This window comes from Centroberyx gerrardi, chromosome 11, assembly GCF_048128805.1.
Source record: "Centroberyx gerrardi isolate f3 chromosome 11, fCenGer3.hap1.cur.20231027, whole genome shotgun sequence".
Taxonomy (NCBI): domain Eukaryota; kingdom Metazoa; phylum Chordata; class Actinopteri; order Beryciformes; family Berycidae; genus Centroberyx; species Centroberyx gerrardi.
This window is the reverse complement of record NC_136007.1, coordinates 28,591,869-28,607,296: the sequence shown is the minus strand read 5'-3', so window position 1 is coordinate 28,607,296 and position 15,428 is coordinate 28,591,869. Positions and strand designations below refer to the sequence as shown.

General features: G+C 42.7%; 1 protein-coding gene across 1 annotated transcript in view; it reads left to right on the top strand.

Moving 5' to 3' along the window:
- The first annotated feature begins 7,613 nt into the window (after window positions 1–7,613).
- doc2b (double C2-like domains, beta) overlaps window positions 7,614–15,428 on the top strand; it is a 105,384-nt gene continuing 97,569 nt past the window's right edge. The window contains exon 1 of the mRNA XM_071895379.2: window positions 7,614–8,032. Coding sequence (XP_071751480.1) covers window positions 7,705–8,032 — 328 coding nt within the window. The 5' untranslated portion in view covers window positions 7,614–7,704. The remainder of the gene's footprint in view (window positions 8,033–15,428) is intronic.

The following is a 15,428-nucleotide window of genomic DNA, read 5'->3' as shown; positions in this document are numbered from 1 at the left end:
TTAGTTTCAGTGAAATGGTGATCCACCCTTCCTGTTGAGAGAGGGATACGTTTCCCTAAATGTGAAACTGAAGCATGCCAGCAGTAGATATTTAATCCATCATAATACATCTGATAGACTTCAATATGGACAGCATTCAAGCCTGTCTTTCCTGACTGAAAGGGTTTGAATTTCAGAAGAAGTTCCTCTCTTGGGATTACTATAAGTGTGTCATTCATCCATTCATTTCCCTATTCCTCTAAAGGGTCACAGGGGGCAGGAGCCTATCCTAGTATACACTGGCTGGAAGGCAGGGATGCCATTAATGTATGAATACTATAAATAAATCTAACTGCTGTGTTCTGGCCACCAGAGGGCAGGGTCTGCAGACATACGGGTGAAGTTGGATTTCCTTCTTTTGTCCTATGCTTTCCCTTTGTCCTCCCCTACAAACCAGCTCCTCACAAACCAGTCTTGGGTTTTTCACTAGTGGAGTCAGAATCGAAAAGCACACTGGCCCAATGGTTGAGTTTGAATTTTACATCAAGTTGGAATCCATGTAATCATCTTGAGTTATGCAGTGACGAGTTTAAGTTTAACTGTCCCAGGAGGGGTGGCTGTATCTTGGGTTAAGGGCTTTGTCATCTTACCCACTCAAATAACTCTTAGTAAAGCAGTTAAGCTACCTAAATATGCAGATTCCCCTGTGGTAAAAGAAAGTAAATTTCTCTTGGTTTGCAGTGGTGAAGGGTATTAAACCCTTGTGGGCATGACTGAAAGCTGGAGCTGACATAAAGTACTCAGTCTTATTTAAAATATTCTAATAAAACATCATTTTTTCTTTCTGATTATCAGTGAATGTAGACATGACCTGAGACAGATGATCCAGCTGTGGCACTGGCAGTGGAAGGTTGGAGGGCAAACTCTTGTAATGTTGCTGTATGCCTTGCTGCGTCGAAAATGGCTGAAGCTTTTTTGTCATACTGCCACCCTTAGTGAAAGACACAGCCTGAAAATATTGCATTTTGGTGTCTTTGGTGCACACACACTTTTTGAACATTTTGGTTGGACGAGTGCTTATTTCCAATATGAAACATGACACCGGGCCTATCACTTTTCTCCACAACACTCAGCTCCTATGAAATCACTAACCGTTTGAAACATTTGGCCTCTGACAGGTAAGGAGTGATGGTTTGTGTCTAAGGCCATTTATGATGGTACAAAGAAGTTTGAGGACCAATTTCGTAATCTTGTCCTTGAAAATGTGACCCGATGCTGAACTGTTTTACTGTATTCCACCAGAGTAGACCAGTTTTCTCCGAGTTACACGGTGATGAAATACTTTTTGAAAATCGCATTTGAATTTGAAATTTGACGAAGTGTAAATGCACCCAAAACTACAGCATGAGCAAAGCTTGCATCGTGAATTGGACTGCTCTAAAGCACTCCTCTATCTATAGAAGCCACACTTCTATAGATAGAATAGGGAATAAATGTCATACACGAATACCTATCAATAATTTAGACACCCAAGTAATTTGAGTATTTTTCTGATTGCATTGAGACCACAGAGGCAGAAATGTGCTTCCCTCTCAGTGGGCAAAATTTATCAAGTAAGTGGTGTTCAGTCAGGGAGCAGAATGGATAATAAATAACCAGACGTATGCTGAGGGAATGAAGAGACAAGAAACTGTGGCCACTTGATTACTTTCACTAGCTACTTGCTTCACTACTTCTTTTAATCAACATTTTCAAACGAGCAGCTGGCAGTGGATAGTGAGTCACCTATTCATAGTATTCATCACCACACGGCCATCTTGGTAGGAAAATAACAGGTGATTGTAATAAATTAACAGGCGATTACAATCAAATTACAAACAGCCAATGAGCTGTGTGTATTGTAAAGCGCCATATTGGTAGGAAATGCATGTGACATCATGGGAATACAATGAATACATGCAAACCTGATAGAGATGCATTTGTATTTGACCAATAGGGAACCGACAATCATTTGGCAGATTGGAGTTTTAGTTCTACAAATATTTCTTGGAGGCACAAATAAATCTCAAAAAACAGTTTCTCTGAGCGCAAGTTAGCTAACTGGCAAACTTGAATGGCAAAGGAACTCTGGTCAAAATATAAAACATATAAATGGCAATGACTTCATTTATTCATTCATTCATGACCATGGCATTTATGAACTTGGAAGGTCAGGCTAGGTAAGCTTACCTAGATAGCTATAGGCTAGTTTAGCTAGTTTGAACTTGGAAGGTCTGCTAGGCTAACTAGCTAACCTAGATAACTTAGTATCTAGATTGCATTTTTTTCAGGCTTCATAATATTAGCTTCCTCCTCTCTTACCTCTTGCCATTTTCACTGAGCTTCAGACTAAAGTTACTTAGCCAGAAAACCTGTGGTTCTTTGGCTCCGCCCACTGAGGTTTAACTCAACCAATCAGATTATTTCTGCCTCCAGAGCAGCTTTGTCTCCAAGAAATGTTTGCAGAACTAAAACCTCCTTGACTAAAACTCCAATCAGCGACCTGGTGATGTGCAAGAGAAATCCGTGCATGTACATATGCATATATGTATTTGTGCCTGTGTGCCAGAAATGTGTGTGCACCAAAATGAAGGACAGAGTTTCAGACCTCTGTATGGGTCATAATGAACGAGCATATTTGAAAAGGTCATCCACCCTTGATTTGCTCATTTACACTGAATTCTTGGGTGACAGGAGTGGCAGAACCTCCTTGGAGCGCTTGTTAGGAGACCATTAATCAGATTTCTCCAGACAAGGCATGCAATTTGGCAGTGATTGTTTCTCTTTTTTTTTTTTCATTTACACTCCTACCCTGAATAACAACAGGGTAAACAAAGATGCTGTAGGACTGCTGTGCACAAAGGAATGGGCAAAGCTGCTTGTTAATATCCAATAGATATCCAACTATTATCTAGCAGAAGGAAGTCAGGCAGTTTGAGTCCAGCACACATTATTTCTGTCTCTGCAGATTTTTTTTTCCAGACATCCATGATCAAGGAAACAAGCAGCACAGCGAGCGCTAAGGAGGCAGCGGCTAATTCACCAACAGTTACAGATTGTCAGAGACAGGAGAGCGGGTGGGACAGAATATGATATTGAAAGTGAAAGTCACACAATAATAATTACCTTTATTTATTACGCAGGCTTCCAGAGCAGGAAAGTCTGCTAGGGTTTTGACTTTTTCACCAAAGTTAAGTTTGAACAAAATCATTACCAGGAGAAACTTTTTCAGATTTCTTTATTTTTTTTGGTCCTGATTCACTATTTCAGCAGTGTGCACAGAGAGCATCGCCTGCTGCAGTGCGCCCCGGATCGAGCCATAATGCAGCCTACAAATCATAAATTTAATGCAAGTGTAATTGTGTTAGAAACTCCTGCACTGAATGTTGATGGATTATAATGCACCAGTTGCTTTTCAGTCACCGCATTCCAATTTAAATGCAAAACCTGTAAACGGGCTCTCTGTGTGCTTAACAGTGTTGCACATGGACCAAAATATGAACAGGCTTTGCGTCACACTTGTTGAGTAATACTGCAGTGGATTGAATTCTGTCCAAAATACGATTTCTATTTATAATTCAACGATTTATAATCTGTTGACCCATCTCTCTCGCTCTCTCTCTCTCTCTCAGCTTTTCTCAAATGAAGTTTTGCCATGTTCAATTTGGATGGCTTCCTGACTCATGGTCCACAAGATGATGTCTTTTGAAGGTTTTTCAAAACCCAATCCAAAGTGCGGTGACAGAAATTTTATGAGGTGCCTTATTTGTTCAGCATGTGGAGATACACATATAAACCCAGCAGATATCTTCTATAGCCAGTTACCTTTTCTTGAATGAACAAGATTTGCTTTTGGTGACTCACTTCTTCAAACAATTGTCCCTGGTGAGCTGATTTGCCCTGAACTACTGAAATGTTTCACTTTCTGTTTGTTCAGTTAGGACCACGACTTAGAATGTGGACACAAAGATTTAGTTATTCTAAGTATGATGGCATTGAATAAGAATGTTGTGATTGCTTTGGTGAACTTTTTTTTGCAAAATGAAAATAAAACACCAAGTCTGCCTCTGGACACAAGTATCCAAATTTTTCTTTTGGGGCCTATCATCATTCCGCACCTCTAAATGGATGCGATGCTGATGTGCAGTTGTTTGGCAGCTGATGCTTGGGGATTTTGTTTTTTTTTCAGAGGAAAGGTTACCTGGTGCTCCACTTGTGTTTACTGTTGACTTGTCTCATTGCTTATTCCAGATAATTGCCTGTAAGTGGTTGGGGATTAAGAGAGGGCTACTTTGAATACCCCAGAGTCCCACACTGCTATCTCTCATTGCTTATTGTTCACAAACACATCATGCTCTTTCTCTGTCTCTGTGAAGCACACAATGTGAATGTGTGCACATACACAAACACACACACACAAACACACCCTTGAGACTTAAAAAAAGAGATTCATTGTCTCCCATGATGAAATTTTAGTAAGGTGGACTATGGATCTATCTCTGTTCATATGTTTGTTTGATAGTCACAATATGTTGAAAACTACTGGCCTGGTTTTATAGAAACTTGGGTGATGCCTCAATTGAGATGTGACATACAGTATTTAAAGTTACACTGCTGATTGGGGAGCTGTAGACACAATAGTGATTCAACCTATAGTCAGATTGCTTGATTGCTGACAATTGATCTGTGGGAAGTGCAGTGCAGAAACACCACAGCAATGAGTGCTTAACACCAAAGATGGAGACTAAATGAAAAAAACATAAGGAAATTGCGGATTACCACTTTAAATAAGTATGTCTTCTCAAACCCATTAGATAAGGTCCACCACTTAGATTCAGTTTCTGAATTTTGGAACGAAGGACACAAGGGGGCACTGCATCATTTGTAGCAGCATGTTTACTGTAGAGTTGTTTTTTCTATTTGTGAATGGGTACCAGAGACCAGTGCCAGAATGACAGAGGGTGGCTCTCCTGGAGAGATCCACAAAAAATATTACCAAGCAAGCTGATGAGGGCTTCCTGACGCAAAGAGGATGTTGCTCCTTTGGACAAGAGAAGAGGATAAGCATGTTGGAAGTGATTTTGGCCTTTCATTCCTTCCACCATCTGCCATAACCAGAAACTCTGAAAGCTTTAGCTCTGTTTGCTCTGGAAGAACAGCGCCCTCTTCCTGTTTTGTGCCGTAAAGCAATCCAGCAGATTTCCCTCCAAATCTGACCTGGTAGCACACAATGTAAAATGCAGTGAAGAGGCCGGTAGAGGCTGACAATCTTACGGCCAGTGGTTTCATTTTGTACAGTAATTATATGCTGGGGCATCACAGCGAGGGGGGGAGACAACCCAAGGCCTGAAGGTGCAGGGGGACTAAAAAGTTTGCTTTGATGTACAATTTTAATTTAATTTTAATTTCCAAGTAGTGCCACAAATAAACGAAAATCGGCTAAATAAATAGGTTGCGACTGAATTTTGCACCCATAAAAAATATTGAAGGCCCTCCCTCGCCCCTCCTCGCTCCCCCGTCGCAAATTCTTCAGTCCACACCTGCACGAGATTTAAAGTGGTCAGTCACGCAACTGCTGGATGCTGAAGAGGAGGTGACAGAGCTGGTGCTTTCACACAAACATGCTCAAAACCAAAGCAAAGTCAGGGAGCCAAAAAAGAAAAGAAAGAAGAGTAAGAGAGAGGAAACATAACGTAGGAAAACAGGTTCTTACATTTTTTTTCAGAGGAAAGGTGAGCTTGCTAACGGTTTAAGACTGCTTTAAGCTAATACCGGTATTTGTGTGGTAGCCAGGCTATATCGCTTACCGTCTGAGCAGGCTAGCTAGCTTGCAGATATTAGCATAATAGCTAGTACATCACAAGGAATAAATGCAAACTACCAATCTAGTTGTTTGGACAGAAGTGGAGAGGGGAAGAGAAGAGAGGGGAAGGGTTGAGAGTTGAGGGCGAATTCATAATGTTAGTAGTACAGTAGTAACATACATCTTTGCACAAAGTGATATAATATGAGGTTATCTGTCAACTTTAGACCAAGCTTATAACGCTGTGAAACACATGGTCCTCATATACAGAAACGGCCACAGAGAGGGAAGCTGCAGGTCAACACCATCTGATGTTGAAGACCTGACACAAGTTGAGCTTCTAAAATGCAGGCTAAAGTGGCTGCTAAAAGGTATTCCAAGCAATTGTTTGTGGAATAGTTTAAATGAAAGGGACTCAATTAGGGAGGATGGGAGGCTCTTCTCTGTTACAGCCCCACTTAATGATTTAGACTGATACGACGGATGTATTTTTACCTAAAAATCTTGTCTATTGCAGCTAGTGCTTTAACAGGATATAAATATGTCCATCTTGTTTGACAAAGTAATGCTGTTAACCATAACTATGCATAATGGTGAGAAGAATGTGTATTAAACACTTTGAAAGTGTACTATCGTAGATTCACAATGCCACCCACAAAATTGCAACAGATGGTAAGCGATTAAGAAATATCAATAAGATCAGAGTGCATAATTGCTACATGGAAAATGGAAGTAGGTCTATGCGATGAATAACAGAATAAGGGACAAGTATGGTTGAAGGAATGCAGGTATGTGTGTTTATGCATGCTCGTGTACAAGGGGTGTATTCAGGTGTGAAAAAGGAACAGTCAGTGTGCGATGGAGGAAGCTGCATTGTCATAGTATTGCCTTTATCAAAATAGCACAAACTGAATTTGCACCTGTTGTACTAGCTGGATATATAAAAGGAAAAACCCCAAAATCCAATGACGACTAAATACAAGGGGAGCTCACACTCACAAATGGAAGAAGTATCTTTGAACAGAACTCAAATCGATATGTTTAAAGGCATACGTTCCATTTTTATTCTACATCTGAGCCGTAAAGTAACATAACGTAACATAAAGTAAATGTGGTCAAGTGGCAAAGTACAAGATGTTTTTGTATCAGTGCAAAAACATCATACCATCATACCAATCATAAAGGGGAACCACAAATATGAAGCATGAATTCAGGGCTCATCGTCTGGGGGTATCATAGCATCAGCAGTAAAAACACACACACACATACACAACACACACACGCGTCTGGCATGGCGTCGCAGCTTCCCTCCCACTGACAGATGGATGGGGTTAATATCATAATTAAGCACCTCGGCCCGACGGTTCCTGTTTACCGCTCGGTTGCTAAGCAGTGACATCAGCTGATCCCTCCCTCCTTCCTCTCTAATCCCTTCCCTCTCCCTCGCACTCCCTCACACACACACACACACACACACACACCAACCACACTCTCTCTCTCTTTCAGATAGGCAGCGCAGACGTGGGCAGAGTGTGGGGGTATAGGAGGAGAGAGAGAGAGAGAGGGAGAGAGAGGGAGGGCAGATAGTAGGTAGTGTGTGTGAGGCTGTCAGACAGCATGGTCTGGGTCTGAGGAGAGCATTGGAAGAGGCAGCAGCAGCAGCCCACAGATCTCCATGTAGACTAGTGTAGTGGCATCCACAGATCACCTGGACCTGTCTGCCCCTCAGCACCCACCCAGGACCACATCCACCTCTTCCACAAAAGGAGGAGGAGGAGGAGGAGGAGGAGGAAGGGGGGGCTACTTTCCTGTTTTTGTTATTGTTTTTTTTATTTTTTTTTTTATTTTTTGGTTCGGGTTGGGCTCTGGGCTGGACCGCATGCATGACACAACGCAAAGGCGAGAAACCCACCATCAGCATCCAGGAGCACATGGCCATTGACGTGTGCCCCGGCCCCATCCAGCCCATCAAGCAGATCTCCGACTACTTCCCCCGTTACCCGCGGGGCCTCCCCCCCGCGACACCCGCCCAGGTGGGCCAGGCCGGCTCCCTGCGCTCTGCCTTCTCCTCCTCCGCCACCGCCGCCGCCGACAGTGACCCGGCCCGCCCCAATGAGGATAACCCGGACCGGGCCGGCGCCTCCGCCTCCTCGCAGGCCGCCAAGAGGGACGAGGAGCCCGACGTGGAGGGATACGACTCGGACGACTCCAGTGAGTAATGATCCTCCCCCTCCACTACTAGTCTCCATCCTCAACTGAGTCTTCTCCTTTTTGCATAATGTTTGCCAAGGTGTCTACATGTGTGTGGCTATCCCTTTTAGGTCTTCCTCTCCCCTTCCTTCCTTCCTTCCTCTCCCCTTCCATCCTTCCTTTCTTCCCGCTCCCTTTCTCTTATTACTGCGTCTCCATTTTTGCCACTGGTTGCCAGGCATCCCTACAGCAGTGTGGCTTTGTGGCTTTATCTGTCACCTTTTCTTCCCTCTATTCCCTCGTCCATCTCTTTCCTCTCGAGTCGCCTGGTGTGTGTGTGTGTGCGTGCAATCGTGCATGCATGTGGTGTGTGCTTGCGCGCGTGTGTGTCTCTGTGATGCAGCTAACTCTTTGCCTCTCAGCCGACAGCCAACTGTTGCTGCTGCAAAGAATATAGCTTCTCTCCTCCTCTGCTCTACTCTGATAGAGAGGATGAAATGTGTGATTTTGCCGGAGCAAATAATGGTTTGTGTGTGTATGTTTGTGTGCATGCATGTTCATATTTCCAGTGTCTACAGGGTGCTCGGTCTGTACTGTCGATCAGTCTCACCAGGCTGAGTGATTCATGGCTTCTTTGTGAAGCTTCGAATTAGCCGCAGCAGTTTTGCACTCAGTGGACTCTGCATCTGTAGGCGCATTGTTTGCTGTTTACATCCACATACAGGCTAGTGGCAGGGTAGACAGGGAAGTTGGCATCTCCAGTTATGAGAGCATATTGTGTGTGTGTGTGCGTGTGTGTGTGTGTGTCTGTGTTCATATCTGTTTAATATTGACTTGTCGATCATAGAGAGAAGGCTCCTTTGAGGAAGCCTTTGTCTGAATTTCATTCCTTTAATCTAACAAGTAGGTTGCCATGAGTGAATGAATTACAATGGAAATGAATAACACGCAGGACAACTGTTGGAACAATAAGCACTGAGAGTCACAGAGATGAAGCAAGATTTCTCTATTGGTGTCATGACGTTCTGAAAAATCAGCACCACTCCCAGCAAGCATTTTGATGTTGAATAGATGTTGATCCGGCGGCCTGCACCAACGTTGAAAACCTGTGTAAATATAGCGCCAAAATGAAAGTTGAGACCTAAATATCTTTCTGATATCAGGTAACAGTTTCCTAAGCTGTTTTAATATAATTTTTTTTCTGTGACATAATATCATATTGTGATTTTGTACTCATTTGGGTTGACATTGAACTTGGCCACCTCTTGCCTGTCAAATCAAATGCTTGCCTGGCTGTAGCTCATGCTGAACATGTTGCTCATAAGTGCACTTACAATGGAAATGGTTGTTGGTGTGTTTGGTCGAGGTTTAAACCTTTCTAGAGCTTTATTGTTAGTGTTCTCTACAAAGAGGCTGGTGATTGCAGGTTAATGTGTGACAGCAGTGCAGCTTCTCTAAAGAGTTAATCCGTGCAGAGCGACATGCAGGAGGGCTTAGGGCATCTCTAATCCAGAACTGGACTGGAGGGGGATGGTAGAGACCAGAATAGGCAGGTCTGGCCTGGCAGATGTTGCTCTATGACCTCCAGCAAGCGAGCAGGATTTTACCGAGTGGACGAAAAAGGAACAGAGAGAAGCGCTCTCCTCATGTGTTAAAGTAGTCCTCGATTAGTGAGAGACTCGCGGACTCTGCCAGTTATATAATGAACCAACGGATGAGGAGATTTCTGTTATTATGCCCAAATATGCTTTTCCAAGGGCGCTTGCTTTTTTTGTTTTCAGTAACAACATCATAACCCAGGGTTTGAACATGGGCTTGTTGATGCATTGTGGAGTGTACGTGGGAATTAATATTATTAACTGTAGGGAGACACTTTTTTTTCTCTCAGACTAAATGTAGCTAAACGCAGCTAAAAGCAGCTAAATTTGTTTAAAATCATCTAATTGGTGGATGATTTGAAATCATCCACCAATTCTGTCCGGGCATTTGTTATATCCTAAAACTTATCTATTTCATATGCATCAACAGGTGGGAAGTTGCTGTATGAGCGTACCAAATTGGTTATTGTACACAATTACAGCCTTTAGAATTTATGGTCTTGAGAGGCTATATAATCCTATCAGCACTTGTCAGTTCAACATCAACCACTCTGCAGGTTTATGCAAACCTCCACAGCAGCTCCTCTCCATCTTCCCTACAAATAAAGCAATTAGGCAGAAACATTTACCAGAGCGTCATCTTAATGATTTTACAATCACCTGAAGAGTCATCAGTGATGCAGCATAATTACAGCGCCAGCTCCACTCCAAAAAAAAATAAAAATCCAAGGCGAAAGGCCAACGTGTCAGATGGAGATGGAGCGTCAATCTAACTACGGTAGCAATTAATTGTAAATAAACGTATTGGATGAGCTGTCAAAAGTCTGAGTCATCTGCATGCTTATCACCATCCTCACCTACAACATCTTGTCTAATGAAGGCAGACACTGTAAAAATTAAACAGAAAACAAGCGGCTGTTTGGTTCTGATGCAACATCCCAGTTGATCCCAAGCCACTGTTACTGCCATGGGAGTTTGGCAGCAGAGACATAAGGCATACAAACAAACTACTACTACAGTGTCAGATGAGGTTGCTCTATGGAACAGAAGGCCTTTATCAGTTATGGTAAAAGCCCCATGTCTAAAGGAAAAATCCACCCTAAAACACTTTAACACTGTTAAATAAAACAGCTATTGGTGATGTACTATGCATTTCTGGGCCATTTTGTTGTTTGGTCTTGTATTTTTGTTATTCCTGTGGATAATTGGCAAAATGTAGACCTCATGACATCACACTGATTTATTTCCAGCACAGCTACAATGAAGTTTGATAGGCGAACATTTTTCAGCTATCTAAAACATCAACGGTAATCGTCTGGTTATTCGGAGTGAAGTTAGCTTGATATTTAGTGTGATAGTCATTTTTCCACCTTTAATAACTTGTGAAGCAAGCAAGTAAAACCACATTGATGAATATATTTGATTACTGGACAACAATTTACAACCACTGGTTTCAATATTTGAGAAAATATTGAAGGTTGGTACAACAAAAAAGTAAACTACAGCGCTTTGTCTCAAAGTAGCCAGATCACACATCAATGATAAATGACGATGTAAGAGAATCTGAGGGTGGAATTTTTCCTATAGGATGATACAAATGCTCCCATAATGTGAAATGTTGAAAGAGTTGCTGAAGGACAGCAGACACCAAGGCTGCTTGATGAAAGCTCACTATAAAAGCTGGGAGCACATCTTATCAGTCTTGCATGCGTAACAGCTTGCAAGGTAACAAGCCTATAACACTATAAATGATGAACTGGAATTTATGACCAGTTTCTCCCATCTCTTTTGCTTAACTTGTGTATTTTTTAAACTTCATTTCATATTGGAGGGTGAGTGAAGTTTTAACACGCATGTGGAGACAACGATCTCATAATTCTTGACCTCATACATATGAGTCACACACTGAGGTAAAGTAAGTTATCCCTCCTGCTGCTGCAGCGGCACTGTGATCAGAATGAAATGCAGTATAGTGGGAAGCCGCAACAGTTTCATTTGATTTGACTGTCTTTGAAGGACCGGTTCGGAAATGTGACTCGCCCCTCTCGCTGTGTCAAATGCTAGAGAAAGGAAGTCTCTCTTCCTGTTGTTTGTGATTTAAAAGAGGCAGCGCTGCCCCAAATTGGTTCTTCATGGTCCTGTGAGACTTGATCCAGTATCTGCAGTTTTCCTCTTGGGTAGGTGGGTGGGTGGGGGTGGGTAGTGGCAGCCTTCTCCCTTATGTACCAAATCACACAGGGACATCTCAATCCTTGCTAGGGACCTGCTGGCTCATCTGCATAACAGCAGCATTTTCTGATTCATTGTGACTCAACCTTGATTTTAATTGAAATGGAAAAGTGCATCACCCACCAAGTGTCCCAGCTCCCCCGCGAAGGGGCTAATCAAAACCAATTGGATATCCAGATCTCTGCCACATCAATTAAGCGCTGTTCGTAGTGGGCACAGAGGGCCACATCCCCGCCGATGCCACATGAAATAGTTGGTGTGACCCACATGACAGACCAGGCTCTTGTGTTTTTGAGAGATAAGCCTTGCAGGCATATGTGTTGACAGGAGTAGTGTGTGTGTGTGTGTGTGGGTGGGGGGGGGGGTGTTGGTAATGTATGCTCACAGGTCTCCCCTGAGACGTCTTGCTTTGGCAGCACTGCCGTCTCCTCGGCAGTAGACCTGAGCTATCTGCTTGACTCGGTGAACTGCTGTGAACTGCCCTTACAAAAGAGTCACATGTGAAAACCTGCATGTGAATTCAAAGCACATGTGCTTTTTGGACACGTTGGTTTTCATTTGTGAACATGTGAAATTTCCCATTGAGATTTTCACCTGTGAATGTGTTTCTTTGCGTTTGAAATTAAGTTTTCACACATGAAACAAATATTGACATGTCTAATGGCAGGTGAAAATGTAAAAAAACAAAATTCACATGTGGGGAAAAAAACACATCTAGAAAAATGAGTCACATGATGTTCACATATGAAAACCAACATGTGTCCAGAAAGCACATCTGCTTTGAACTCTCTTGTGGGTTTTCACATGTGACGTTTTTTGTAAGGGTGAATAGAGATGCATACAAGATAGGGATGCACATTTTCAAAAAAAAATCTTGATCGATTTGCACTGTCAGTTAACGATCAAATATCGATGGAGTCCAATGGATTTGTATCAAATGGTGGAGGCATTTCTTGCAAGTAGCTCTCCACTATATACATAACAAACAATAAATCTATCATCGATTTTTGACACTATGTTGAGTCATACTAGGCTCAATGCTAATACTTTACATACACTATGTTGAGTGATAGTAGGCCACTAGCATTATACAAATTGCCTTTTAGTAATAAAAAGTTGTTAGTAAATGTTATTATATGTTCTGTGGATTCTTACATTTTAAAAATAAAATATTAACTCAATATAGCTGATGTCCCCAGGTTTGTTTTTGTAATGATTTCAGGCGAGCAACTACGAATTCTTCAACATAGTGTATACTAAACTGTTAGCAAGCAGTCTACCGTTGACACAGGGATGATCACTTAACAGGTAAGCTGACCAATGGGCCATTCTCCCAAAAAGTTGGTGTATTCCTTTAAGAGCACAAGAGCAGGAAGAGTGCGGCAAGCCATCCGTCGCCTCTCCCAGACCAAAAGCCATTTCCAGAGCTTTGCACAACAGAAGGCTGCACCAATCCACTTGAAAACATCCCCTGAGCCTCATAATGCCCAGTTTAATGTAAAGAGTGATTTCAGCTGCTGCCATGCTTGGCACAGTAGATTCCAATCAAGAGTCTATCTGCAAGCTGTCCAATAGTAATGAGTCACTGTAATGTCCCATGTTTTCTTTTGACTAACCCAGCACAAACAAAGCTGGCCAGATTGTCAGTCTGTTAACATTATAGGTTATTATAGGTGCTTTCTCTCAACAGGGGCCATCTAATGTTTTAAGTTACCAGCAGTCCTGCTTCACCAGATACAAAGTCTGCCTCTGTCCTGCCTTCATCCCACTAAGCACATTATGTAATGATAATGCCAGCTATTACACAGATCCATTTGGCATCTGGGGTTGTCATCAGTGGGGACAAATTTTGTTTGGTTTTAGTTGGTCACATGCATGCACTGAAATAAGTGTGTTTCAAGCACACTGAACGTTGCTGATACATGGGCACTTGTTTTGACGGCTCCGTAAAGCTGCACTAGGCAAAGTGTCTATGTTAAAGTACACCTGTCTTATCAGCCTAAATCACACAGTGGGGCTGTGATAGAGAAGAATGTCCCATCCCCACTAATTGAGACGCTATAGATTCACCCTATTTGCCCAAATGAAAGTCTGACACTTCTCCACACAGGAAGTGACAAATCGAAACTTAATCGATTGTAACTTAATCGTTTGAAATCCAAATTGTCCCCTAACCAGCAGTGAGCAGCGCTCCGTCCAGAGAAAGCTGACTCCTTTCTCATCCCTTTGGTGTCCTTTGGTATAAAGCATCACAGACCGGATGGGTTGGTAAACATGAGTGTGTTGTGTGCAGGTTACTGCGTCACGTAGCAGGATTTCTGGGTATTGAAGTTCAGATTTTAAGATTTTTTATTTGAAGTTCAGAACAGTTACCCCTGACTGCCATTTGGAGCCGCCACAGTGCGAAGTTGCCAAGTGCAGTTCTTGTTCATATTTAGATGTGTTTGCAGTTAATATGACTCCACCAGAACAGTGAGTATGCAGGTTAGTGTTGACCTTACCTGCTGGGCAACACTGCCCACCTCACCTCCACTTCTGCCCATTGGAGAGCTTCAGGCTCATCATTTGTTTCTGTAATATATAAACTACAAATATACTTCAATTTGAACCCTAGTGAAAGTGCTTTGTAATTAGTTTGCCTTGTGAACGCAGCCTAACAGTCATTGTGCTATAAATAAAGTCAGTGCAGCAATGGTTAAATGGCAGTTGTTTGCTTCTTGGAGCGGACTATAGGATATCTTATCCTGTCTTTAATGTAAAACACCTCGGGGTTGATAATGAATCCTGCATTCTTTACGCCTCAGTTCACACATTTCAGCACACTACCAATAATTGGCCTCTTAATATAAAGTTGTAAAGCTTATCAGTTCTCTTGTAAGAGTGATGCGAACAACATATTTTTAGACCACTTCATATGAATAAAGGCCACCATGGGGGTTTAGCATAACAAGCAGGCAATGTGCGCACATCAAATATAAACCTGACATGGGGCTACAACCGTTTCCAAGTTAAGTTGAGGTACAATAAATGGCTACTTTGTCGTGATTTTCTGCCTACGCCACCGAGTAACATCAAATATGGTTGTAAGACCTTTCTGTAAATGAGGCCCCAACTCTTGACTTTCTTCCTCGGCCAAAGAGGCTTCCTCTCCCTCCTCTGCCAGCTCCTCTGTGGCCTGCTTCAGATTTCCTCCTGTCACTCTTACGCCCCTGAGAAGACGCTGGACTCATGTACAACTTTCAAAGCCTCGGCATCCCGCCACAGCTGGATCGATAATAGGTCTCTGCCCTGCCTCCTTGCACTTGGAAGCAAAGATCTTAGTATTTCAGTCTTTTCCTCTCTTGTGCTGCCTGCACCTCCTGCTCTCGAGGGGGGGAAAGCTCCGGTGGTCTCTGGTCCACATACACGATGTCTGGCCTCAGAGTGGAGTGCTGTGGTTTGTGTTTGAGACTAGAGCTGCTTGGTCAGGTCAGCTCACCTGAACTAATACTTGCCCGGCATGAGGATTTTCTCTCGTAGGTGTTTTTGTGTATCCTCTCCCTTGTCTGCCAAAGTAGAATTGATTTCCTTGGGGCGGTGGGAAACCTCCG